At 52.7% G+C, this 27,440-nt stretch overlaps 2 protein-coding genes and 2 long non-coding RNA genes across 20 annotated transcripts in view; 2 read left to right on the plus strand and 2 right to left on the minus strand.

Annotated features, from left to right (window-relative positions):
* Positions 1–5,196, plus strand: part of CUL1 (cullin 1) — a 104,657-nt gene extending 99,461 nt beyond the window's left edge. For all 6 annotated transcript variants that reach the window (XM_042974601.1, XM_042974575.1, XM_042974582.1 and 3 more), the window contains 5 exons: positions 2,272–2,319; positions 2,399–2,481; positions 2,967–3,072; positions 3,646–3,759; positions 4,676–5,196. In XM_042974601.1, coding sequence (XP_042830535.1) covers positions 2,272–2,319; positions 2,399–2,481; positions 2,967–3,072; positions 3,646–3,759; positions 4,676–4,756 — 432 coding nt within the window. In that variant the 3' untranslated portion in view covers positions 4,757–5,196. The remainder of the gene's footprint in view (positions 1–2,271; positions 2,320–2,398; positions 2,482–2,966; positions 3,073–3,645; positions 3,760–4,675) is intronic.
* On the minus strand, positions 1,270–6,935 carry LOC122235405. The gene is made up of 3 exons (XR_006213467.1): positions 6,861–6,935; positions 2,252–2,401; positions 1,270–1,977 (listed from the first exon to the last, which is right to left on the minus strand). It is a non-coding gene; the product is annotated as an uncharacterized LOC122235405 (long non-coding RNA).
* LOC122235402 lies at positions 6,787–14,144 on the plus strand. The gene is made up of 3 exons (XR_006213466.1): positions 6,787–7,016; positions 10,522–10,616; positions 12,948–14,144. It is a non-coding gene; the product is annotated as an uncharacterized LOC122235402 (long non-coding RNA).
* Positions 9,702–27,440, minus strand: part of EZH2 (enhancer of zeste 2 polycomb repressive complex 2 subunit) — a 63,678-nt gene continuing 45,939 nt past the window's right edge. For all 12 annotated transcript variants that reach the window (XM_042974628.1, XM_042974633.1, XM_042974622.1 and 9 more), the window contains 12 exons: positions 21,813–21,904; positions 20,205–20,442; positions 19,224–19,393; positions 18,746–18,840; positions 17,060–17,100; positions 16,485–16,610; positions 15,350–15,528; positions 14,138–14,233; positions 13,425–13,506; positions 12,700–12,780; positions 12,450–12,534; positions 9,702–10,031 (listed from right to left, as the gene is read on the minus strand). In XM_042974628.1, the coding sequence (XP_042830562.1) occupies positions 9,971–10,031; positions 12,450–12,534; positions 12,700–12,780; positions 13,425–13,506; positions 14,138–14,233; positions 15,350–15,528; positions 16,485–16,610; positions 17,060–17,100; positions 18,746–18,840; positions 19,224–19,393; positions 20,205–20,442; positions 21,813–21,904 (1,346 nt within the window). In that variant the 3' untranslated portion in view covers positions 9,702–9,970. The remainder of the gene's footprint in view (positions 10,032–12,449; positions 12,535–12,699; positions 12,781–13,424; positions 13,507–14,137; positions 14,234–15,349; positions 15,529–16,484; positions 16,611–17,059; positions 17,101–18,745; positions 18,841–19,223; positions 19,394–20,204; positions 20,443–21,812; positions 21,905–27,440) is intronic.

The raw sequence follows: 27,440 nt of genomic DNA on the forward strand, positions 1-27,440 counted from the left end.
TGGGCTAATTTCTGGATTCTTCGTTCTTTTCCTTCCGGTGATCTGTAGTTCTTTAAACCACAGTACCTTGTTTGTGGTTATTTTGTAGCAAGTTTTGAAACAGAGACCTCCAGCTTTGTTCTTTGTCAAAATTGTGTTGGCTCCTCTGGGTCTCTTGCATTTCCATGTGAATTTCGGAATTAGCTGGTCTGTGCCCGCAAGAAGGCAGCTGCTGCTGTGATAGAGACGCATCGAAGCTTTGGGCTGCTTTGGGGGGTGTCCCCGTCCTGCCAGCGGGGCCTTCCAGTACGTGGCGTGAGCGGCTTTCTCTTTATGTAGGTTGTGTTTCATTCCTTCATTTCGTTCACGTGTTTCACTTTTGAGTGTGTAAGCCTGTGCTTTGGTTAAATTTATTCCTAAGTGTTGTGTTTGGTACTTTTGGAAATGGAATTGTTGATTTTAATTGATTATTGCGTATTGATTTTATATGTTGCAACCTGGCTGAACTTTTTTTTTTTTTTTTTTTTTGAGGCTTCTTTAGGGGTTTTACAGTATCATGTCATCTGCAGATACAGCTAGTTTTACTTCTTCCTTTCCCTATTTGGATGCCTTTTATTTTTTCTTCTTGCCTGATTGTTCTGGGTGGAATTTCCCACGCAGTGTTGACTAGAGGTGGTGAGAACAGGCACCCTTGTCTTGTTCCTGACCTTGGGGGAAAGCTTCAGTTTGTTACTATTAAGGGTGACAATCGCTGTAGGTTTTTCTTAGGTTCCCTTTATTAAAGAAGCTCCCTTCTAGCCTTGTTTTTTTTTTTTTTTTAATCTTTCCATGATGAAAGAGTGTTGCATTTTGTTCAACTGCTTTTTCTGCTCTGTCGAGGTAAAAATATGCTTTTTGTCTATTAATATGGTGTGTTATAGTCACTGCTTTTCTTACGTTGCCACCCTTGCCTTCTTGGGGTAAACCCCACTTGGGCATGTATATGATATTCTTTATGTGCTGGGCTTGGTTTGCTAGTATTTTCTTGAGGAAGTTTACATCTACATTCATAGGAATGTTATCGGTCTGTTGTTCTCTTGGGATGTTTTTGTCTGGTTTTGCTGACAGGGTAACACTGGCCTTATTGAATGTCACTTAGGGAAGTATTTATTTTTTAAGTTTGTTTATTTATTTTGAGAGAGAGCAAGCAGGGAAGGGTCAGAGGAGAGGGAGAAGCCCAAGCAGGCTCCAGGCTGCCAGCACAGAGCCCGATGTGGGGGCTCGAACTCACGAACCGTGAGGTCATGACCTGAGCCGAAATCCAGAGCCAGACAGCAGAGCGACTGAGCCACCCAGGGGCCTCAGGAAAGGGTTTATTTTTTGATGATGCTTCAAGTCAGTCCAGAGTCCATCTTCAAATTCTAATGACAGAGTGAATTTGCCCCTTTGTGTGTAAGAGTCTGTCTCATCTCGTCGGGAGGGCTGGACTCAGGTGGAGGCTCAGGCCGCCCTCGGCCCCGCCCCACGGGGCTGACAGGGCCATTGGCCTTGGCCTCCGAGCTCAGCGCTCCCCTCGTCAGGTCGGGCTCGGAAGTGCGGCCTCTGGTGGCAGCGGCCGGCAGTGCCCCAGACCTGCGGGTGGGGGGAGGGGGCGGGGGTGTTTGAATCTGGGCTGGTCACGTGACCAGAATGGGTGTCCGTGAAGGGCGGGGGGTGTTCCGTGCGCCGGGGTAGGAGGTATGGGGTGCGTCCGGGGGACTGAAGTTGGGCAGGTGGTGGTGTCCACGTCACGGGGTCACAGAGTTGGAGGAGGAGGAGGCCGAGACCCGCCACCTGCGTTTACAGGCGAGGACTCGGCCGGCGGCCCCGCGTGGCGCCTAGGGCTCCCCGCAGGAGGTGGAGAACAGGGTCGGCCGCCGCCGAGTCCGTCGTGTCCGTGAGCAGCGTCCTCCGCCGTCGTGCGGGAGCCCTCGGACGTTGCTTTTGTGGTGACCGTGTCCAGGATGGACGGACAGGTTCCTGTAGGTTTAAGTGACGAGATCAGCGTGGCTTGTAACGTTTGTAACCGAATCGGCAGTTTTTACCACGAGGTGGTCAGAGCCACAGAGGGATTGGCTTCCCTTTGACGAGTAGGCGCTGGCGGTAGTGAACTTAGGGGACCTCCTAGTCACCACCTCCTTCTCCCTGGGTGGGTACATTCTCCTGTCTGGGGGGGGACTCCTGTGTTCCTGCCAAAAATCAACCATGTGGTTGTGTGTGTGTGGTTTGTATTGCAAAGAAAAATGCAACTTACCTTTTTCTCTTCAATTGCAGGACATTTTGGCACAAGTCCTACAGATTTTATTGAAGTCGAAGTTACTGGTATGTCTGTGCACGTTCCGTGTTGAGCTAGACGAGATCCTTTTCCTGAGATGATGTGGTAACAGCTGTTGTCCTGTAGGTTCTGGAAGACGAGAACGCGAACGTTGATGAGGTGGAATTGAAGCCAGACACCTTAATCAAATTGTATCTCGGTTATAAAAAGTAAGGAAAATCTGCCAGGTGGATGGTCCTGGACCACAGACTCGTCCCCTCGCGTCCGTGCGGATGGAGGCTGGGCACGGCGTGGGCCTTGGTCGTCTGCCGCTTGCCTCCGGTTCTGTGTCTGGCGGTTTTTCCACCGGGCAAGCGTCCCCTTAAATGGCTGGCCGGGGACCTTTGGGCCTCTGTCTGTCCCAGTGCCTCGAGTTTGTCTCATTTGACGAAATTTGGGAGAGCGGATGGAGGCACTGGCTCTCCCGTGACACGGGTGGCCTGTTACCGGCCGGGCAGGAAGCCACCGAATGGCGGCAGCCTGCTGGGGGCCGAGCTTCTCACAGAGGTGGAAACTACCGCGGGGGGTGGGGGGGCTGGCCAGTGGTACGTGGGGACGGGGATCGGGTAGCAGAGGCTTCTTAAAGGTCACACACGGGCCTTGAGCACCTGTCCTTTAAAGCGACAGCGATCGGTCTCCTCCTTTTTCCCGGCAGTAAGAAGTTAAGGGTTAACATCAACGTGCCGATGAAAACCGAACAGAAGCAGGAACAAGAGACCACACACAAAAATATCGAGGAGGACCGCAAGCTGCTAATTCAGGTGACTTGGGGCCCGCGCGGGGTGGCGACCCCTCACAGAGAGTGACGCCTCTCTGTCGCCCCGCGTGGGTCGCGGGGTGGCTGGGACTTGGGAGCGGGTGCGGGGACGGTGACGGGCCCCGAGTGGAGCAGAGGAAGGAAGCGGATGGACGCAGAGAACGTGGCGAGTTCGCGTCCGACGGGGCAGGGGAGGGGGGTCACAGCGAGGCAGCTTCTGCGGCTCTGCAGACTCGTGTTTTCTCCCCCCCCTTCCTCTATATAAAAATGAATTTTTTAATTGACATCCAAGTTAGCCGATAGTGCAACGGTGATCTTGGGACGTGTTTTCTCATTTTTAAAACGCTCTGTAGTCGGGTGAAATTATTAAAACTGCCGAGGAGACCAAAGTATGCCGTGTTTATTCTGTTAGAGTTGAAACGCATATCCTGCCGTGCGTTTGTGACCGTGTAGGAAATCGCAGTCCTCTGCACGGACACGGCCCTCGGCGGCCCGTTTGCTAGTTGTCCCGAATGTTCCGGAACGGTTGTAACCGTGACATGTACCGGTTTTTCCTCCCCGGGTGACGGGTGACCAGGCGGCCATCGTGAGGATCATGAAGATGCGGAAGGTCTTGAAGCACCAGCAGCTGCTCGGAGAAGTGCTGACTCAGCTGTCCTCGAGGTTCAAGCCGCGGGTCCCAGTGATCAAGGTACAAGAGCCACACGGCAGAAGCTGCCCGTGTGTCGTTTTAGGAGAGAAAGGTGTAACGAAAACGAGGCCGACGGCCCTCGGCATATCCATACGTACTAGGTTTCTACAAAAGGAAATGGGCTTAAGCTTAAAACCTTTTATCGAAACACGTACACAGAGCGGTGCACGCGTCCTGAGTGTCCGGTTTGCTCATTTTCCCAGAGTAAATATACTTGTACACCAAGATCCGAATCGAGAGTTAGAAGGTGACCAGCGTTCCCCTCGCTGCCTCCCCCACATTGCCCCCTGTGGCCCGAATCTCGCTCCCACAGCAGTTCCGCCTCCCTCGGGACTCTGTAACCGACCTGTAGAGTTCCCGCTCGGCTGTGTCCCAGTTGTAGCCCGGCCACGGGGTGCTCCCCCTCGCTGTGTGAGCACTGGCTCCAGGGGCAGCCGCGGGCTTCTTCCAGGTAGCAAGTCCGAGGCGTCCTGAGACCGCTCGGGTCACCGGCAGCCGGTGCGGGGGCCCCGACAGTCGGGAGGAACCCCCTCCAGCTCCCGGGATGGCCTGTAGCCCGGGTGCTGGCTTGTTCAGGAGTCCCCACGGCCCCCCAGTCCCTGCCGGTGACTCAGGTAGGACAGAGCGACCGCGAGGTTCCCACCCCGTGGCCTCCACAGCACCCGGCCCGGCCGGCCCGGCGCCTGGGGTGCTGGGAGGCTGTGGCCCCGTGACACTCGGTCACCTCAGCGAGGCCGTTAAGGAGACGGGCACTGAGGGGACTCCATTCGGGGACGCGGTGGATGGGCTGAATTGCCCCGACTGGGCTCTCGGTGGTGCAGGGGAGATCCCCGGTGAGGGTGGCCCATCTCTTCGGTAATACGTGTGGTTTTTTTCCTCCTGTCACGACTTCTCTCTTTTTTAAAATAATGCCCAGAAATGCATTGACATTCTGATCGAGAAGGAATATCTGGAGCGAGTTGATGGGGAAAAGGACACCTACAGTTACTTGGCTTAGCCCTTCCGGAAGGGTCTGCCTGTGCGAGCCGCAGCAGGTAGTTCCGGGCCGAGAGAAGAGCTCCATCCAGCTCGCAGCAGCCAGCCTGGCGCCGTCCGGACCTCCCTTTTTAAAACCGAGACCGAGGCTCCCACCGGCCGGTCTCAGACGTACATCAGAACTGCTCAGGATTGACACGTTTCAAGTCTGTAAATACGGACACCGACGCCATTTAACCTAATTTAAGAAGAGGGGCGTCGCGCCCCGAGGGCTGCATGCTACCGCATTTAAACCAGTCCATTGGCTGCGAGGCCGACGGCCGCCGTCCTCGGGCATCGGCGTTGGCAGCACCCCCTTTGAGAGCAAGTCTCACGGACCCACGTGTAGTCTGCTATGAAAAACCATTTGTATAGTGTGTTTCATTTTTTAATGTGTGAAAATAAAGAGAATTAAAGAATTTCCGTACAGGTCGCATTTGGTTTTGTTTCAAGTCTTACTGATGTCTACATGTAAATAAAAGACGTAATGATTGTGCGGATTTATAATCCCGTGTCTTCCTGTAGTCTAACAGGCTGCATCCTGTGGATTGAGACTCGAAGCTCTTAAAACTTGAAGGCCTCTTACAGTCTTTTCCCCCAGACGCTCCTGCTCATTTCTAGGACTTGCCGCAGGGACCGGAAGGCAACCGCGTGTTGATTCTGTTTGATGCTTGGGAGGACCCGGTGGGTTAATCCTGACGTCCTCACGTGGTGGAGAAACTGAGGCCAGAGAAAGGGGCGCGGCCCCGGCCTGGAGAGCCTGGCCCGGGACCTGGCCGCTCCCTCCTGGTTCCAGCCGGTTGTCTGCGCGCAGGGAGCAGCCGTTCGGGGCGAACTCGCCAGCTTTTCCTGGTAAGACCGCCCGGCCCCCAACCGAGGCCGGTGCCCCAAGGCAAGCACCCCGGGGTGGGTGGGCCACGCAGACGGAAGCTGTCGCTTCCAGGCGCCTCCTGGTAAGCGGAGGGGAGACCAGAGGCCTGGGGAGCGCGCCCTGCGCCCATCCGGTCGCGGGGGTCCCTCCGAGCTCTAGGCCGCGCTCCCCCGGCTGCGTCACTTGCTAGTGAGCCCCTTCCGCAGTCCCTTCCTGGCTGAGGGACAGACGAACCCCGGAGGTGGTGGTGGAGACTCCCCCGGCCCTGCTGCGTCGTCGTCCTCGCGAACCCCACCTGACCACCTCGTGGCCTCGAGCAAGCCCGCCCTGCGCCCACCGTGGGTCAGGGTCACAAGCCAAAGCAGTGAGAGGGAAGTTCTCCCAGTTCCCTGGAACAATCTGGGCCTGACAGGTTAGTATAAAAAGTTACAAGTTGGGGGCGCCTGGGTGGCTCAGTTCAGCAGCTCTGGTCATGATCGCAGGGTCCCTGAGTTCGAGCCCGGCCTCGGGCTCTGTGCTGACAGCTCGGAGCCCGGAGCCCGCTTCGGATTCTGTGTCTCTCCCTCTCTGCCCCTCCCTCACTTGCACTTCATCTCTTTTCGCTCAAAAATTAAAGTTACAGGCCAAACGGGTTAAAAAGTAGCAGTGGAGACAGAGTTTGTCAGTTTCCACAGCGTCTTCAGCTTTTCCAGTTTTACAGACACCACCCCCACCCCCCGCTTTGAAAACCAAGCAGAAAGCAGGACCCCCCCCCTCACCCCCCGCGCGCACACCCACGGCACCCTCCCCCCGGCTCCTGGGGTGGCGGGCTCCCCGCGCACGCCGGCCTCCCCCCACCCCCCACCGCCGTGCCTTGACCCGCTCCGGGACGCACGTGCTGCACAACCACGGAGCCCCCGTGCGAAGCTGTGTTGGAGCCCCGTTGAAGGCGGGAAGCGACCTCAGGAGCCGGTGCCGGGTCTCCGGTCCCTCCGGGCTCGAGAGCACCCCCGGGTGTACGGCGGGACGCGCAGAGCGGCCGGCGAAGGGGCCCCGCGGGCGGCCGAGGCCGGCGGCCCCCCCCCCCCGTCCGCGCCCCGCCCCCGCCCCCCCCCACGCCAGGCGTGCGCCGTCTGGGGGGCGGGGGGCGGGCGGGAGAGGAGCCCCAAGCGCTTTGCCTTCGTGTCTCCGCTGCCCTCCGGCTCCGGTGTGTGCCGATCCACCGCATGTCTCCTACCAGGAATGGACGAGCGAAAGCGCGGTCGTCGGAAGCTGCTTCCGGGGAGCCACCCGGCCGTCGCGAAGGGCGCCGAGGAGAGAGAGGCCACCGGGCTGTCGGTTGAAGCACCACCACCGCGTTCCAGGCTGCGCGCCCAGGAGGGGGACGGACGAGGTAGGGCCGTGGTCCGCGGCCCGTGAGGGTAACGGGTTCGCCGGGGTTGGGGCCGCGGTCGGACGTGCCTGTGTAGACAGACGGCTGGCCCGTCGCTCGCCGGCGCCTTCGCGGGACAGCGGCCGGGAAGGCGGCGGGTACGGGCCCGAGCAGCACCGCCAAGGGGCGGGGGGGGGGGACCAGTACGTACAGGAACGGGCACCTGCGGCCTAAACGGTTTCTGTTCGCTAGACGTTAACTCACTTGGATTTGAGTCTACACAAAAAGGCAACAAATGTTGCCACGGCCTGAGCCTCTCAAGGTGGCCGGTCTCCCTGCCGGACACCGGTATCTGACGTCCCTTTGAAAGAACTCGCGGTTTTACCACACGCGGACGAAAACGCAAACGTGCTTGCCGGTCTCTGCACGGACCCTCCCTTCCGAAGACCGCTGTTCCAGGAATCGCAGTAACGCGGCCGGCTGGGCGACCTCGTTTTATTCCCTGAACGTCAGCTTTCCGGCTCACGCCCTCGTCCGTGGCTGACCACACGCTGACTTGCCCCGAGTGAGTGTGGGCTCTTCTTAAGCCGCTCTATGGAGGTCCTGGTTCGTAAAAAGCTCTGCCTACGCGATGTCTCAGACCGCTTCTGATACCCACCCTCCTGGAATCCTTTACCACAGGGGGCCGAGGTCGAAGCCAGCATTCGCAGCGATTTCCGTGTCTGTGAAGGGCCCAAAGCTCCTAGAGTTTTCAACCGAATACTCGGGGTCTTTGACAGCGTTCACTTGGGGAACCTGTCTCGATGACCTGTCTACGAGTGTAAATCACACGATTCGTTGGTTCACGTGGGATTGAGGGCCTCTTGGGCAGAGGTGGGAGCCAGGACTCTTGAGTCACCGAATGCATACTGCGAAGGCCGGAGCCTGAATGAACCAAGACGATACTGAAAAGCAAGCAGCGTCTAGATGGATCGCAGTCTGCACGCTTTTGTAAGAACCACTAAATCCGGACCGGAAAGAATTTTGACAAACCGGTTACTCACGGTGCCCTCAGATTTGCCTGGGCGTCCGTCTGTGGGCAAGGGGCCACCGCCTAGACGTGGATGTTGGGACGGTCGTCACCGCCCTGGGGCACCTGCCTGGGGTTACGACCAGCGGCGGGGGGAAGAGGTCAAGAAGGGACCACAGAAATTGGCCGGCAGGGCCACCTGTTGTCATGTCAGGCTGTCGTCATCCGTTCCAGCATCGGATGTCCCTAAACTGTCCGAAGCTTCTCTGTCCTGGTACAGCCGCTACCCACCTCCTGGTCCCCTCTGCCTGGGAGGCCCGTGTCCGGCTTCCTCTCCGTGGGGGGTACGGCACTGGGGGAGGCACACGATTTTTAAAGTTCGTTCTTCCCCCACGTTTTGGCTTCGTTACTGGGTATTTGAATACGTCACGTGTCTAGCCCCGTGCCCGCCTGCGCGTTACAAACAAAGGCGAATCTAAAGCCGACCGGATCGGACGTGAGAGGCCCTCGCGACTGGGTGCGTGGCCGGCGTTTGTGCCGAGAGAACCGGTGTAGGGACACGGGAGACAACGCGTTTCGGATGCGGGCACGAGAAGCTCGCCGTGCTGTGCTCACAACTCCCTGCTCTCCACTAAAACAACTCGTCTCGGCCACGGATCCGGGTGCCTGGAGTGTCGAGCGAGAACCTCCCTGGACTCCAGGCTCCGCTCCCAGCTGTTCACACGCGGGGACGGGCTGGCGGCGGTCAACGGCAGGAAGGCCGTGGCCGGAAGAAACTCCGGGCCCGTAGACCCCACTGGGGCAGTGGTCCCCGCTCTGTCCTCAACGGGCCCGCGTGTGACCACGGGGGGGGGGGGGGGGGGGGGGGGGCTCTGCTCACGGCGAGCGTCCGGGGCGGGATGTAGCAGTGACAGAGCGCGCGCTGCGCTCGCCCTGCGTGGGTCCGTCCGCGACGGCCCCCCGAGCGTGTGGCGCCACTTCCTGGACACAGGGGTTGGGAGACCGTCTACCCCAGTGTCCTTCGTCACCAGACGTGGCAGAGAATGAAAGCGCGGCACGGGAGATGGCGCGTCGGGCCAGGTTTTCTGGCCCCAAAGCGAAACAGCCAGTTAGCGCTCAAGTGAGGACCGGCGTTGCCAGGGCTGATGCGCCCACATGCGGCAGAGACCAGTCTCGTCGAGGTTTGCGTGGTGGGAAAGGGAAGATTTGATTAAGCTTCACACGAAAATAGCATCACGCTGTGTAAATCCACAAAAATATCCTCTAATTCCGGAAAAGGCAACTGGACCGCGCAGACCGATCACAGCTGTCATGACGAATCCGAGGCAGGCGCCCCACTTCCGGGACACTTGGAGGGGTTTACCAGCCTTTCTTTAAGACCTGACACCAGTCTGGCTGTTACCCATCACCTTTCGTAGGCAGGAAGGCAATCTCCCCCTGCTATGGGATTCCCGAACGGCCACCTCGTCCAGCTCCGTGATTGTCTACACAGAGATCGAGGCTTCAAGGCTCCTGTGCGCCAGGCCGCTGGGACCCGCCCGGGACCCAGGACGCCAGCTATCTTGTCACGTTATATGAAATAATAACTGGGCAATAGCCTTTAAATCAGGACCCAGAGAAAGACACCCCAGGATTTCAGGGTGAGTGTGCTGTCCCCTCCGCGGACAACTCGGTACGATCAATGACGACACCAGGGAGAAGTTCAAGTATTCTTTTATTCAAAGTTGAAAAATGTACCATACTGCATTATTGCAAAAATTCACTGGTACAAAACACTTTGCAGCTGGTGAGAAGGCAATAAAAAGTTGATTTTTAAACTCATTACTATAAATTATTCTTACAGTACTTTGCAAATTCAGAATTTCAAACTGCATTTTATTCTTCTAAATTGCCCACAGTACTCGAGGTTCCTGAAGCTAAGGCAGCTGTTCCAGAGAGGAGGAGGGAGGGGAGGAGGTAGCCGATGTCAAGGGATTTCCATTTCTCTCTCGATGCCCACGTACTTGAGGGCGTCGGCCTGGCTGTATCTGAAAGAGCATGAAAACGCGGTGACCCGCGAGCCAGCACGGGGGAGACCGGCCCCCGGCTCGCCCGCCTCCCGCCGCGTGGGCAGAAACTCGCTTCTACTCTGAGAACTGGACAAGCCTGTTGGAACGGCCCCCCACCCCCTGCCATCCCCGAGGGCCCGGGAAGGTGGATCCGCGTCACCACGGCCGGCCCCGCACCAGACCAAACGGGAGCCCCGGCCTCCGCGTGAAGAACCTGGACCCAGGGGACGGGACGCCCAAAACGGAGCGCCGTGGCTGCCGCGACCTCCCCGGGGCAGGGGTCCACTGGGGACCTGTCAGATGTGGTGCCGCAGGCCACCGTAGTAAGTGGCGACACGCGGCCCGGTTTTGCCGCCGCCGCGCCCCAGAGCTGCGCTCCCCCGGGGGGCGCGTATTTGGCCACAGGATGTAGTTTGCTCAACAGGCATCTGCTCGCATCTAAATAAGTTCTCGGCAATTTACCCCGCAGAGCCTGACGGCGTGTCCCCACCACCGGGGGCTGCGTGTCCTCCGCTCCCTGACGGCCCGCGGGACTTGCCACAGAAAGGACCCGGAGGTGACCAGGTAGGACGCTGGCCAACAGTGCCTTAACCGTTAAAATACTAAACACTGATGACGTGGCGCGCGCTTGGGCCGTCGCAGGCAAGGACATCGCTCTGACTGCGCTGGAGGGAAACAGAACCTCTGCTAAAAGCGAGTGCACAAGGCTGCACGAAGGGCGAGGGTGAAAGTGGGCTTTCTCCACCCTTCATCACACAGGCATACCTCGTTTTATCGCGCTTCGCAAACATTACTTGTTTTTGGCGGGGGCGGGGACTGAAGGTTTGTGGCAGCCTCACGGCGAACAGGTCGGTGCCATCTTTCCGTGTCTGGCACATTTGGCCATGCGTGCACGATTTCAAACCTTCTCATTAACATCAGGCCCGTTCAGGTGACCTGGAAGTGACTGCTGGCACTGTCACCGGCCGTCTCGAACTGCACCCATGTTGGGGGGGGGGGGTGTCTAACGGCTACACGTTACAGGTGGTCTGGCCTGGCCGCTCCCCTGCCCGGCCCTGCCCCCACCCCTCTCCCTCTGCTGGTGGGGGGAGGGGGAGGGGAGTCCCTGAGATGCACCAATATGGAAATGAGGCCAGTGAACCATCCACTGGGGGCCCCCTCAGTGTGCAAGTGAAAGGAAGGGTCATGCGTCTCTCACTTTGAATAAAACAACTAGACGCGACTGAGCTCGGCGAGGAAGGCCTGTCTCGGGCATCAGTGAGCCAAGTTGTGAAGGCGGAAGGAAAAGCTCGGGAAGGAAAAGAAAAGCGCTCCTCCGGGAACACACAGGTGCTAAGAAGGCAACGCGGCCTCCCGCTCGTGTGGAGAGGGTTGCAGGGGTCTGGACGGAAGGTCGCACCAGCCACACGTCCCCTGAGGCCAGAGCCTAATCCGGAGCCAGGCCCCGACTCTCCCGATTCCACGAAGGCGGAGAGAGGTGAGGCAGCTGCAGAGGAGCAGCCTGAAGCTGGCAGAGGTGGGTCAGGAGGTTCCGGGAAAGGCGCCGTCTCCACAGCACGCAAGTGCAGGGCGAAGCGGCAGGCCGGCCGGAAGGCCCGGGGGCCACGCGACACCCACCCCTTCGGTGGAGACACAACAGCCTTCTCCCGGAAGACGCCAGCCGGGCCTTCGGAGCCAGAGAGGGGAAGTCCGTGCCCGGGGCTGACTCCCTCGTCGGGGGCTGACGCGGCGGTGACCTGGACCGGCAGCCGGGGCTCGGTGACCGTTCGGAAAACCCGAGGCCCCCGCGAACGGCGGGAGGCCCGCTCCGCCTGCGCTCTGTGAACGCACGACGAAGCCCGTCGGTCTCCAGCACGGTCACTGAGCAGGGGACGCTGGCTGCGGAGTTCTGCTCAGCCGGAGATCCCTTTCAAGACGGGGCAGCTCCCCGGCGGTGCACCCGGTCACAGCCCAGAGCTCTGACGGAGACGGACGGGATGAGGGTCGTGCTCGTGCCTGCCACCACCCCCGCCATCCTGCAGCCCGTGCCTCAGGCGGCCGCCTCGGCCTTCGAGTCTAGTATTTAAGAAACACGGGTCACGAGGCGACTGAAAGCCACAAGGTTGAGCCGCTGTTCTAGATGCCGTCGCTGTCTGGCAACCCCCGGCCAGAGGATTAGGATTCGCTTTAGTGCAGGGGCCTGGAACCGAACCCGCGATAACGCCGAGGTATGCCTGTATTTCGAAAGTAAGCCTTACTTGTGTAACTTCCCCCCACACCCCTGACAAATAATGACCAGAAATCAATCCCTCTGAGACCGGAAGATCCAACAAAGAGCTAAAAGCCAGGCTTTCCCCACAGCTTAGAGTCCAGGAAGAAAAAGCCCTCAGGTCACACTAGAGATACGCTGTTACCAACCTGTAATCAAAAAACAGCTCTTCACCAGTCTGGATGGCTCTCTTAGCAAAAATCCCTATCCTGTGATCGCCGTTAACCATCATAACTGGAAAGAGATACACACACTGGGGTCAGTGAGCTGGATGAGGACGGGCCCCAGGGAGGGTGTGACTTGGGCACATAATCCACCTCTGTCCCAGGGCTGTTCAAGTTCACGGTCACTGGTCTGAAAGGGGGTTGTGTTGGCAATTCTGGTTCCTCCAGCACCTACCTTTTGCATAGCAGTTTGGATTTACTGAATGATTTGCAAAACGAATCTTGTTACCCTTGCGGGTTGCATCCACCACGAAATCTGAAGAGAAAAAGAGAACCTAATGCAGTGAACAATTTCAGTCCTAAAGCCGTAGACACAAAGTTACTACGGTTCTGGAGAAGCCACGGGTCAGGGTTGTTCAGGGCTTTTACGAAAAATGTGCTTCTTGATATGCCATTTCACCTTTTACTTTTTTTATTCGACAGCCTGCGGAACATGTTCGCAGAAAGACCTACTTCGGCCGAAAGTTACTCTGAAGGTATCGGGGGTGAGGGGCGCCCCCACCCCCCCACGGCCTCACATTCGCTGCCCCAAAACAGACGCGTCTGGAAAGCAGCTTCCTCATTCTCACAGACCTTCTGAGAACAAGCAGGGAAGTTCTGGGGATGCGTCCACCTTCAGGGCTCCCCACCCTTCCCAGGTCAGAGGCCCCGATGAGACCCGGCAGACTCCCCCCGCCCCCCCCGCTGAGGCCCCGGGGCAAACCCGCAGCATGTCTCCCAGCTGGAGCCGGCGCAGCCCTAGCGGCCAGCGGCTCTGAATGATCCGGTTCAGCCTGGTCGCCTCACCAACAGCCTGTTTCCGGGCGGTGAGAAACGCCCGATGCTTGGAAGCGAGGCGGAGACGCTCCCTGCAGCCCCAAAAGGACCCCTGGCTCGCAGATGCCACCCCCTCAGACCTACCGTTGTTCAAGTTGAACAGAAAGCTGCACATGTATTTGTCGTATACTTTCCCTCTTCTGTCTGCTTCATCTTGAGAAATAATCTAAAAAGCAAGACGGTTGTGGATTAGGTGACCCAAGCTCAAAGGGGACTACAGACATTTTTCCCACCTTCCTGACGCAACCCAAAGACGGTCCTACGGCTGGTTCCTCTCCTGCGTTCAGTCTACGTGCTGATGTTTCAGAACAGTGTTGACCCAGAAACACCATTCCCACATCTAAAGGAATCATGCCTGGAGAAAGTGATTGATTGACCAAAAATACAAACGGGGGGCGGGCGGGTATTTCCAAAACGATGCCAACCCAACGGGTCTTCTGTAACTCTGTGACTACAAAAGTATATAATCAATGACACTGTTGTTTCTAGGTCCTTATCAATCAGCCTCTGGACCGAGTAGGGCGGACTCTCCAGCACGAAGCTCTGGTTCTCCCCCTTGTCCCCAGATGCTAAATGCGAAATGTGACGAGGACCGAAGCAGCCTACGACCAGGCAGGCCAAGCCCACCGGCAGGAGTCCAAGCTGAAAAGGCATTTTTTATGACTTCGTGGCTAACTGAACCCCACAGACCTACCCCGTGAAACTCCATCCCAGGCAAGGGCAAGTTACTACACATGACGCGAGTCCCCACGGTCTGTACGTGCTGTCCCCCCGAGACCGGGTGAGCCCCGCCTTACCTCTCCACAGTACTCCGAGATGAATTCATTTTTCTGTACGGGATCTTTGATGAAAATCCCCCAGCCCGCCACGTCGGACGGCGCCAGCAGCAGGTGCTAGAGAAGAAAGCGCACAGCACCGACCGGTCAGCAAAGAGGGCAAAGCCCGAGGGCGAGTTAACGCCCCGAGGACTCAGACCCGTCCTCACACAGCCACTGAGGCAGGAGACGACGGGAGGGCTCCACCGAGGGGCCGGCTCTCGGGTGCTGCCGGCAGCTCTGAGAAGCCACAAAAACAGTGGGCTTTTTCGGGTAAATAAAGCCATCTCTGGTAGAACGAAACCCGGTTGGTAAAAAGTATGTTCTTTTCTGTTTGAGGAGCTAAAAGAAGGCACGTCCACGTGAGCAGGAAGGAGGCTGTCCTGCAGTGGGGGCGATGAGATTCTTAGGGCTGAGCAGGGGTGCCGGCGGCCCTGTGACGATGACGCGAACTGCCTAGAATACGACGGCCCAACCCCTGAAACCGTCACAGCGTCTGGTGGGAGGGCCCTATGCCCAGCGGTGCGGCCTCAGTTACGGCACATGACCGCTCACGACAGCTCGGTGACCGGAGCTGTGCGTGTCCTCCCACCCCGCCCCTCCCCCGCTTGCGCTCACTCTTTCACAAATAATAAACATTTCTAACAAATATCAGTTGTTTGTAACTGAAGAAGCCCTTCATCTACCTATCCTAAAAACAGAAGATACAGAATTTCCCAAGTACGCATTGTCAATTTCTTTTGTTCAGCAATAAACCTGGTTGCTACGGTTAAAAGCACCCGCATGAAATTCCCGCTGTGTCGTTTTTAAAGAAACTGGAACTATTTCCAGTGTGCAAAGTCCTCTTCCTTTTGCACTCCGCACAAAAAAGAACCTTGGATGTTATTTGAGAAAAACAAGTCTCTAGGTTCTGATAGGAACACCATTTATTTTCGTGGAGACCATCCAGTTCTAGAAACAACTAGCAAAATCCCTCCTCTAAATCTGAGGCCTTTCACAGCTGCTTGGCAGAATGGACTGGTTCAGGTGACAGCACTGTAAGGCATCCCGGACAGAACGGAGCAGCCTGCCTCCGGGCACATTCCCCAAAGAAAACCCAACCCTTCTCGGTCGGCCGAACCATGTGATAATCGCTTCACCGACGGCCCTTAAGAGCCGGGCAACCCCCAGCACCCGGGGGGGGACGAGCCCTACCTTCTTGGAGCCCCGCTGGATGCTACAGTTCTTGCAGGACACATTTTTGCTGTCCCAGTGGTCGGCCGCACCACAGGTGAGGCAGAGGTCGGGGTCGCACTCGCGCACGGCCAGGTAGCACGGGCACTGCTTGGTGTTGCACTGGGCTTTGCAGCGGCAGCCGGGAAAGCGGTTCTGACCTTCGAGAGAGACGGTCCTGTCACCACCGCGGGGTCAACGTCGCGTGGAGCCCTGCCTAACTCCTGTGACCCGCCCCTCCCGCCCTCCACCCCCCGGACAGAAGAGGAAACACCAGAACACAAGTTACAGCGGCCACTACTGAGAACCACCACCCCGGGCTCCTGCTTTTCCACTTTTACTTGCCAAATGGCACGTGTACTTCAAAGCTCTCTGAGGCCTGAAGTGTGAAGGAAAAACGTGGGCTAAAGATGAGCCACGGAGGGGTGCCTGAGGGGCTCAGTCGGCTGAGCGTCCGACTTCGGCTCAGGTCACGGTCTCACGGCTCATGAGTTCGAGACCCGCGTCGGGCTCTCCGCTGACGGCGCAGAACCTGCATTGAATTCTGTCTCCCTCGTTCTCTCTCTGCTCCTCCCCCGCTTGTGCGCGCACGCTCTCTCTCAAAAATAAACATTTAAAAACTAAAAAATGACAGTAGCGGCCATGGTTCGTAACCATTTTGAGAGTCCAGATTCTAGGTATTTCCCTGGAATCCGCACTGCCTGTGCAGTTTCACGACATGCGTGCAGTCAGGACGCTGATGCACACGTTCCTTTATGCTGAGTTCTAAATCCCGCTGACGGTTTCTGGTAGCCAGAGTATCTGGGTAGCCAATTCTAGACGCCCTGTAACCTTACTATTCCATGCAGCCTTACTGCGATTTCATGTAAACGATCAAAGAACAGCTCCCGTATCAAATCCACTTTTGCCTAACCTGCCCACAGACACGCACCGGCCAGGAGACCGGCTGGCCCCTAGCACGGAGCCCGTTACGGGGGCCCGTAAATCCTCGCAGGATAAGTGGAGGCCCTTAAAAGGAAACCCCAAGCAAGAGCTGCCGTGTCCTTGCTTTGATTTGGTCGGCAATTCAACATGACTAAATTCTCATGCAATTCATCAAAGCAAAACAAATACTTACACTCTGAACTACACTGACAGAACTTCTCACAAAAATTTTGTGCTATCACACAAGGGCACGAACTGTCACAAGGCTGACGCGGATGGTCACAGGGCTGGTAGTTGTAAACGTGGTTAGAGGAGCCATCTGCACAGAGAGAAAGAACAACGGCACACAGGTCACCCGGAGGTGTGGCGGGATCGATCGCACATAAAGAACGAGAGTCTCTTCCGCGTTACGCTCAAGGGCGGCAATTTTCCTCCCTGTATTTACAACGTGACACGTTTCTGTTTACAGAGCGATGGCAGACGTCACCTCCCGTCCCCCACGTGCTGGGGAAGTCCAGAGCACTACCCCCCACCCCCCGATCCCAGAGTCCTCCCGTCACCGACTGACTGACTCCCTCCATCCGACCAGCTCTCACTGCACCACAGGACTGACCGGAACTTCATCAACAGACCTCCTCCATTTAAATGGGTTTAACGTACAGAAGTCGGTTCTACCAGAATATTCCCCAACACTAATCCAGTTACTGATCGGAAACAGATGAGTAGACCTTTTTAAGTTAATTGTAAGTTGAACGGAAAGATGCTAACCCTTTTTCAGCTGTATCTTTCTGCAGTGTGCAGCCCACAACCTGTAAAACACAGAAAATCAAGGTGGTCTTTGTGAAGCCAGGGAGTAGCCACCGCACAGATCCAACAGAAGCCGCTTCAGCGGTTCAGTGTGGGCCACGAACGTAGCTGTGCTTTGAATCCCAGTACGGCTGACCCTTGAACAGCGCGCGGTGAGGGGTGCGAACCCCCCGCGCCATCAAAAACCTGCATCTACCTTTTGACTCCCCCGAAACTTATAAGCCTTACGATACTAATTGGTTAATACGTATTTTGTACAACATATGTACCATATACTGTGTTCTTACGATAAAGCTGCAGAAGAGTGTGTTGAGAAAATCATAAAATACTATTTCCAGGCCTGCACTTATCCCTACCACCCCCCGCAACACACATGTATATGAACCCAGGCAGTTCGGACTCATGTTGTTCAAGGGTCAGCTGTAACCACAAAAAAAAAGAGACCTAGCCCCCCCACCCGGCCATGGCCCTTCCCACCTCCCCCAGTCAGGGCTCGGGGTTGGGCTTATTCAGATGCGGATGAACCAGAAATAGTACAGTTTCTCTAACTTTAGGCATCTTTAATAATTCCATTGAGCCGTGTGCTCGGAATTCAAGCAAGAAACTGACGCCCGGCCCAAATTCCTGTGGGAAGAACTGCTAAGTTCTTCAAGTTCTAAATCCAGTGGGCCCTACCTTTCTTAAAGAAAGACAACACGAGCACATACACAACTTTCGAAGCGTGGCAGTCCTTTACTTCACACCCAACCCTGTTTCTCTCAAGAACGCGGGAAAGGGGATGGAAATTAGACCGACACTTCCACGGTTTCTGGCTCTGCACGAACAAATCGAGTCTGCCTTGGGGCGCCTCGGCAGCTCAGCCGGTTGAGCATCTCACTCTTGGTTTTGGCTCAGGTCATGAGCTCGCTCACAGTTTATGGGTTCGAGCCCCACATCAGGCTCTAGGGATTCTCTCTCTCTCTCTCTCTGCCCTTCCCCTGCTTGCTCTGTCTCTGTCAAAATAAATAAACTTCAACAAATAAGACAAGTCTTCATGAAAACATTCCCTTCCAGGCAAGCCTTTGTGAAAGGTGACCTTCACAGAGGCTTAATGCAAGGTGTCAAGAGTATAAAATGACATGGGACACCTGGGTGGCTCAGATGGTTAAGTGTCCAATTTCAGGTCAGGTCATGATCTCACGGTTCGTGGGATGGAGCCCCGCGTCAGGCTCCGTGCTGACAGCTCGGAGCCTGGAGGCGGCTTCGGGCTCTGTGTCTCCCTCTCTCTCTGCCCCTCCCCTGATGTGCACTCTCTCAAAAATGAACATTAAAAAGAATTTTCTAAGAACAGAAAGTGACACCACACACATAGAGAATTCAGGCTCCTAGAATAAAAACCAGGTCGGCACCCCCCTCAGCTCTCAACACTCACACCCAAGAACACATGTTCGAGTAAATGCTCAAGCGCTGATGGAGCCATTACTACAGAAGCTTCTATTAGGTTCTCCTTAACACACCACATCGATTGCAGGGTACTGTGTTCTTAAGAGAAAAATACCAGCGACTACCGAGGCCGACAAGACTCCACATTCTGTCACCGAGTGAAGGTGGACCGCTGCCCTCGGAAGTGTCCGGGGGACCTGTCGGATCAGCCACACACTGACTTACCGGTGTTTCCTCTTCTTCTTCCTTGGAGGGGTGTCCACATCCTCGGCCGGCACCGGAGCTATGATGCTGGATTCTTTGACACGGAACTCATACACCTGGCAAGAGGCACAGCCACGGGGCCACGAGGACCATGTGTTTAGTCAAACCAGTGTTCCCATCCCCCATCCGCCACCCCCCGCAGCTGCCAGGCATTGGGACAGAGCGGAAAGTCAAAAAGACACTGACCCAACCCACACTCTGACCGAGAGTCACAAGGCTCACCACCTAGTCTTCCTGGCCCTTTAGACCAGCCCCGAGAGATCTAAAGTCGGAAGAATCATTTTCCGTCAGTTCCCGCTCAGTGAAAAAAAGATCAACATGCTTTTTGGGAGATGAACAGGAGCTTATTAAGAATAACCAAGAACGTTCTTCTGTTTGGACAGGGACTGCCTGTTTTCGCTCTGAAGTTCTCGAACAGTGTTTTACCAGATATACTTACCTGCCTACAAGTTTTGGTCCCGATGAGCCTGGCAATGGCACAGAAATTGTCATAATATGTGCCAATGAGGACCCTGAACATCGAGGCCTCGGCACCACTCCACTCCACGTTTTCGGGAGGCTCGATATTTGGCTTCATCTTTATTGGCGTTTGACATCGAGAATTCGCTTCTAGAAAACCGAAATTACCCACTGGTCATGAAATGACAACCGGGGGCACCTGGGTGGCCCAGTGGGTTCAGCGTCTGACTCCTGATCTGGGCTCAGGTCATGACCTCACAGTTCGTGGGATCGATCCCCACGTCGGGCTCGGCACTGACAGCGTGGAGCCTGCTTGGGATTCTCTCCCTCCCTCTCCCTCCCTCTCTGAGCCTCTCTGCGTTCTCTCTCTCCAAATAAACAAGGAAGGGAAGGAGGGAGGGAGGAAGAGAGAAAGAAAACTCAGGGTTGTGCTTAGGCCAAAAGCAGGAAGAGAATCATCTTGAGAAGGCTGGAAACAGTCACTAAGCCTCCCACGGAACACAAGGCTGGGTCCCCTTTAACACAACATTCTAAATGCAAGCTGGGGGGCGCCTGGCTGGCTCGGCCAATAGAGCAGGAGACTCTTGATCTTGGGGTTACGGGTTCACACGCCCCACCCTGGGCATAGAGCTTACTCAAAAAGGTAATAATAAATAAAATGAAACCTGTTGTCACTTGTGGGGTAAGTCACAGAGCCAAAAGCACAGAAACCTCGCACGGAACGTCAACACCACTAAACCGAATGAGAAAGGAATGCGACACGGAACGTGACCACACGCCGGACCCTCCACCTCCCCAGCACGCGGGCAGCGGTCTCCGCAGGCCGGGGTGCGGGCAGGGCGGCAAGAAGTCAGCTCCACACCCTGAACGAGTCCCCCGGTCTGAGAGTTGTCAGCGTGCTGACGACTAGCCCACTAAGAGAAGCACTCGATCCGTCTCCTAGCGGTCACCCGCGTCTCACCCGAGGAACTGGAAGTCTCGTCTTTTTTCTCCTCCTCCTCTTTGTCGTTGTTCTCCCCGCCCGTCTCCGTCCCCGCTTCCCGGTCGCTGTCTGTGTCTTTCGATTCCAGCACGTTAATGGTGGGGGTGCTGGGCCTGCTGTTGTTGGGGAGCCGTCCTCTCCTGCGGCCTCCGGGCCGCTTCGGCGGTGTCTTTATCCGCTCAGCGGTGAGGGCAGCGGCAAACTCCTTTGCTCCCTCCTACAAAGTCAAGGACGCAGACATCAAGGTCAAGTTCTCCAACTCGTTTTGTTGCATGAGAGAAAAAGAACTGCACCAAGCAGGTCGTCAGTAAATTCTCACGGTACCCACTTTTACCAATAATCATTTGCACATCCTGGTTTTCTATCTGCTTTTGACAGTTTGAAAATTTCCGAAAGATCGATCTAGGTGCTCTTTGTGCTACAGGGGTACGAAACCAGGCACGACAATTCTGTGTGAACTTGTGAACCGTATTAACTGGTTATAACAGAATATAAAAAATAGGTGAGTCTCTTTAAACACGAACATTCGTGAGAAGCATCACACTCCGTGCATGCGGAGCCAGACTTTCCTATTTCAGGGTTTAAGAAGAGTCTCTGGTGATATTTAAAGAATACCAGAAGAACACGAATCACATAAGCATGCTGGGCTTTGTCCCATCCTGCCTTACTATTAAAAAGAACATCCCCCTTTTTCCTGGGAGGGATGCCCAGCCCCCCAAAATCGTGAAAGCAGCACATTTCCGCAGCAACAAGTCCAGTAACCCAGTCTCAGAGAATATGTGCCAACAGTAAGATCACGGATTATACAGACCACAGAAACATCTTAGAGGAGCCCAGTAAAATTCGGCCTGGCACAGAGCATTATAAAACCGTGCTCAAGAACTCCGTGTTTACAGTGGCAGGAGAAGGGAGAAGTTTGAGAGCAGCCAACAGTTTTACACTTCATTCTACAAAAACCAAAATGCTTAAAAATAGGATACCTTCTGCAGGTGCCATTCAATGAATCTTCTGTCCAAAATCCAACAGGCAATATATACCCATTTAGTTCCTAGGTAGGAGTGGCTTGGTTCAAAGAGGGGAAACGGTAAAAATAAGATAGTGCCCATAAAACACTTTTCTACCTCTTCCTAAACCCTTATCTTTCCTTCATCATAAAAAAAAAAAAAAAATCTGTGGGCCCGATCACCTCACTCCAACCACCATGGGTCTGTAACTCTGAGGAAGGCTCCGGAACTACCCCGTACAATTACCGAGCTTCTGGGGCTGAAGGGGCTACCTGTGCTTCTCACGCTCACAAACCCTGTGGCGGGCGGAAGAGTCCTGCTCCTAACAACCTCGCAAGGTTGCTGAAGAGATTAACGCAGAGAAACCAATGAAACGAGACCGATGAAGGACTAGACCGTGCAGTGTGTAACCGCGAGGAAGGCAACGTGGGCAAGGGAGAGAGTCCCTGCCCCCCACACGGCCGAGGTACAGGAGCAAGAGCGTCGTGTCAGCGCTGGCTCCGCAGACCTCACCACCGTTCGGCGGGGACATCGGCGGGGACACTCTGCGAGTGCCTTCCGAGCGTGCAGCCCTCAGGCTTACCAAGTGCTGGTAACACTGTGGTCCACACGGCTTGTTGTCTAGAGCCGTTTCTGTGTTCTTCCGCTTATAAGTGTTGGGTGTTGCGTGAAAAGCTGCAAAATAAACATAAAATACCCAAATATAACTATATTTACTCGTCGTTTCCAGTTTCAGTGGAAACAATTGGTACATTACAACCTTGCCAACGTATGCTTGACATTACAGAACTTTCCTTCGAGCTCTTCCTAAACTGAATCATCTCGTTGTATTCTCCTCAACTCTCCCCTGAAACAACCACCACTCCTCCCCACCAGCCCCTAACCAGGGAGGAAACCGTAAATTCTGGAACGATTAGGGATTTCCTCCTTTTCTCCTTGCAAGTATAACTGATGCACATAAAACTCTCAACTCAGATCACGAACATTTGAGTCTTTAATTAGAAACAACGGATATATCCGTTCTACGATGAAATCAGGTTTCCTATTTTTACCCAAGATTTCTGGCATCTACAATTTCTTGATTTCTAAATAAAGGTCAGCAACCAGCTTGTCAAATGGGACAAGACTGGGACAGCACTTGTTTAAAACTAGTTTTTAAAAATAAAGAGGATGACAGCTGGGGGGGGGGGGGGGCGCGCGGTGGCGCGCCTGGGTGGCTCAGTTAAGTAAGCATCTGACTTCATTTCAGGTCATGATCTCATGGTTTGTGGGTTCGAGCCCCACATCAGGCTCTGTGCTACAGCTCAGAACCTGGAGCCCGCTTCAGATTCTGGGTCTCCCTCTCTCTCTGCCCTCCTCCACCCACACGTGCGCGCGCGTGCTCTCTCTCTCAAAAATAAATGTTAAAAAAATTTTTTTACAAAAATTTAAAAAATATAAATAAAGAGGACAGGGCCCCTGGGTGGCTCAGTCAGTTAAGCAACCCTGGGTTTCGGCTCAGGTCACGATCTCAGTGTGCGGGATGGAGCCCCGCTTCGGACTCTGCGCTGACAGCGGGGAGCCTGCTTCAGACTCTCTCTGCCCTTCACCCCTCTCAAAATAAACTCAAAAAAATTTTTTTTTAAGTAATAAGAAATAAAGAGGACACCCTCAGCCTACTGAAACTCCATTGCTTTGGATCAGACACAATTCAAGAACCTAGAGACGGCTTGCGGTCAGCGCCCTTCTATAGGAAATACGTGGTCACACAAAACAGGTTCCAGAAACAAAAGTGTTTGAAACTTAAAATCCCCAAATAACCTGACAACAAAAAGATTCAAAGTATAGCAGAGTGACAAACTAATGAAGCGTGAATGCACAGCGGTGAGAAGTTGGGAGAAACCTTCGAGAAAGCCTGTTCCAGCTACCAAGGCAAATGCTACAAATGCCCTGTTCAGAGTTACACAAGACGAAAACTATCTAATTCGGACAAAAACAAGTGACACATTCATGAAACAAACCATTTAAAAAACATCTGTAAAAAGTCATACTTCTATCCATAGAACTTAAATGGGATAGATGAACTGACTGATGAGGAAATCAAGAAAACAAAGACACAAAGTGATGTTGGTCTTGAAGTAGAAATTCAAGGCTCAAATTCAGTTTCAAGTGAGTTTGATTTCCCTGGAATGAAGAGACCAATACCATGACTAATTTAGCACTGGATTACATTTTTGAACAGTTGAGGACGCCGACCCCTAAAATACAAAATCGGAGCCTACGGAAGGTCAAGGCCACATCAGCAGAACATACTGAGTGATATATTTTTGGTAAAATTTGTTTTTAATCTGGATGTCTCCTCTGCTTAAGGACTGAAGTTCTCGATTTCACCGGAATCAGTGAGAAACATAAGACACGTGCGCAAGTGAAGACAGTGGCCGCAGAGGCCCAGAAAAAAGCAACGGACGCTCACGAGTCAAGTTTCAGCTCTAAAGGAAAAATTAACACATTGATGATAAAAGGTACTTTAAAAATTGCTTGAACTACCACTGTTCATTTCACATTGCATTTAGCTCAAAAAAGAGAACTATTCTCATTGTTAGCCTTCCCTCAGCAGAATTTCAAACTTCAATTGTTTAAGAAAACTAAGGATACGAAGAATTCCCTCTTCCAGAAATGTCTGGACTATTTTAGATTTTCAGAGTACTTAATATTTTCACATAGGTGTCTTAAAGTACTAATATTTCAACTAAGTTATTAAAATATATTTCAAGCTAAATATAATCTGAGGGGAAAAGATTACATAAAATAACCTGATCAAGAAAATTGTTAAAAGAAAATTCAAGCAGGGCACTTTTTCTAAAACTTATCAGAAAGGAGAGAGCAAAGAACGTGGAGGGCTTTTTGGTTTTGTTTTTTTCAAAAGCAACCTATAAAATCTTGATGAAAAATCTTACCTTACGGTTTTTGAGCAAAGGTAAGAAGACTGTTACATATCCAGTTCCAATACCTATATTTGAGTAAACTGGAGATTCTAAAAAACGGCTGCAAATACTAAGTAGCCCCTCAGAATCTTCTAACGTTTCACCAAATATTGATGCCTCAAATACAGAACTGGGGAATCCAAGGATTACAGAGCTGGAGCAAACCTTCGCAGTCACCTACTTCCAGTGGTGATTTTACAGATTAGGAAACAGGACTAAAGAGACAATCTGAGTAGCTGGTTAGCTGGCGGCAGGGGTGCTGAGACCTGCACCCAGCATGCTTCGCCACGTGCAGGAAGAGCCACCTCCCCTCCCTGTAACATACAACACTTCTCAAATACTTTAGCTCATTGTCATGTGATAATTATGACAAAATAAATGATCACAGGGAAGTACAAAGTGTCAAGTTTATACATTAACTTCTGCCCAAGGTACTGATCTTGTCTGCTCCGATTAGAACTTGGTATTAAGAATTCTTACTGAGGGCGCCTGGGTGGCGCAGTCGGTTAAGCGTCCGACTTCAGCCAGGTCACGATCTCGCGGTCCGTGAGTTTGAGCCCCGCGTCGGGCTCTGGGCTGATGGCTCAGAGCCTGGAGCCTGTTTCCGATTCTGTGTCTCCCTCTCTCTCTGTCCCTCCCCCATTCATGCTCTGTCTCTCTCTGTCCCAAAAATAAATAAAAAACGTTGAAAAAAAATTTAAAAAAAAAAAAAAAGAATTCTTACTGAATATACATACTTAATAGTTGTAATCCTAAAAATTCTCTGTACATCAGAGATCTCAGACTATTAAGTATCTTACAAAATGACTGTGTCAATGCTCAGAGCATAGGACAGTAGTAACAGCAGGCAGTGACGGGAGCCAACAATAAAAGTTTCTGTGTTCAAAGCACACAGGAAGAGGCTCCAGGCATGACCTCACTGAATCCCCCACAAAATCCTGCAGGCGTTAGGATCCTCACCCCCATTTATAGGTGAGGAAAATCAAGATGTAGGGAGGTTAAGTCACTCTTAATTACATGGCAAATATGAACTCCATATGTCTCAATTTTAATCATTACACATCTGAAAACTAAAAAAAAAAAAAAAAAAAAAAAGTCAACCATCAGCTACAAACTTTGGAACACTGTTTCTGAAATTCTAACCATTAAAAATGTTAAAAGCTCTACAATTAGCATTAATACGCATTCCGAAAATAGACTTACATAATATCAAAAATGACAAATGGGTTTCATGCTTAAAATGGATTCCTCTGTAGGCCACTCAGATAATAGAAAACCCAACAAAACATTTACTCCAGGGTTCTACTTTTGATCCTATGTAAGCACATAAAATTTCCCAACCTTCATTTCTCAGCCTGCCTTCCTTCCCTCCCTATCAGAAATGTGTTACCTCTTTAGACCCACCACAATCAATTCAGGAGCTGACCCTGGTTCCTCTAACAAGCGTCAAAGACAGACTAGGCAGCCAATTTTAGGCTGAAACTTTTATAAAGAATTTACATCGGGGCGCCTGGGTGGCTCAGTCAACTCCCGATTTCGGCTCAGGTCACAATCTCATGGTTTGTGGGACTGAGCCTTCTCTCTCTCCCTCGCTCTCTGCCCTTGCCCCACTCGCATGCACTCTCTCTCAAAAATAAATAAACTTTGAAAAAAAAGCAAGAAAGGAATTACAGGACTCCCAAGTTTGCAGAACAACCCGTTTCCAATTTACAAAATGGATCATGGTCTAAAAGTTATTTGGAATACAAAGTGGAATTTGTTCCCAAACCAAAACCATTTATCCTTCAAGGTTCGTTTGAACATGTAAGTCTAAGAAAAAAGACCATGGTCAGACAGATACTCAGCTTCTGGCTCGGATGAACTGCAAATCCCCCTAACCATCGAAACTTCTTCCTTACAGACAGCCATGGTAGACACCCCTGACATCTAAGTAACAGGTGAGACCAGGTATCAGTGAGGCTACCACACAGAAATAATTAAAACGGAGAACGTTCAAAAAGGCCCTTCTCCCCAGAAGTTTAAAAATTCCCCCTTAGACAACGAGTTAAAAAGAAAACCTAAAACGTTCCTTAAAATTCCTGAAGAATAATAATAAACAACAGAACCTAAAAGAGGCTGAAACAGTGCTCTAGAGACAATTCATTGTATGTTAACCACATATATCCAAAAAAGAGGGAAGAATGAAAACAATGCAAAAATCTGACTCATAAAGAGAAACACAGTAAAACTAATACAGTAGCTGATTTTGAGGGAAAAATATAGGAAACAGATTTTTAAAACAAAATACAGAAACCACTTAAGTTCATCAAGAAAAATGGGAGAACGAAACATTTAATAAGCAGGAAAAAAAAAACCACTGGAGCACTCGGGTCAACTTTATCCAAATAAATTTCAAAACTTGGGTGAAATAGGTAACTTTTCAAAACTGATCCAGAAGTGATAGAAAACGTATCTGCTAGCACCACTGTTATTTAACACCGTACTGAAGATATCAGCCAATGTAATTAGACAAGGAAAGAAATTAAAGTCATAAAGACAGAGAATCTCAGTAATTGCCGACAGTCTACCTACAGAGCTAGAAAACTCAACAAAGAATCCACCGAGAAATTATTATAAACAAGGACAATTCAGTAAGGTATCAAGGTATTAAACATGTAACATTTAAAGAGAAAAAGCCCAGCAACAATCCATTAATACCTAGAACTCATCTTACAAACGAATGTACAAGAACTACGTGAAGAAAATTCAAGGTTACTAAAGGACACAAAAGGAAACCTGATCATATGGTTACACTTAATCCTCATTTTAAAATGTCAATTTCCCCGTAAGTAATTTATACATTTAATGGAATTCCAATAAACATACTACCTAGACTTTTTTTTTTTTAATTAAACAAACTGATTCTAAAAATTTACATTAAAAAAACAAGAAAGAATAGGCAGGAGATCTCTGAATAAAGCCTCCTGGAAGAGAACACAAAAAAAAAGACCCAAGCACACGTGGTAACAGGCAAGGAGGGCGGCAAAGCAGTGAAGAGGGAACTTTCCAATACGTGGCATGGAAAACGACTAGGCAGCGTTGGAGGTAGGGAGAAGTGGATCCAAAACTCTATCAGAATCACTCGCTTCCAAAGGATCAAAGAGTTAAATGCAAAAGAGTGAAGCCAATACACAGTGGACCAGCTTAACTTGCACTTATGGCAAATGCTGTGCAGGTACAGCCAAGGTCATTCGCCGCAGCGCCGTGGG

This window comes from Panthera tigris, chromosome A2, assembly GCF_018350195.1.
Source record: "Panthera tigris isolate Pti1 chromosome A2, P.tigris_Pti1_mat1.1, whole genome shotgun sequence".
Taxonomy (NCBI): Eukaryota; Metazoa; Chordata; class Mammalia; order Carnivora; family Felidae; genus Panthera; species Panthera tigris.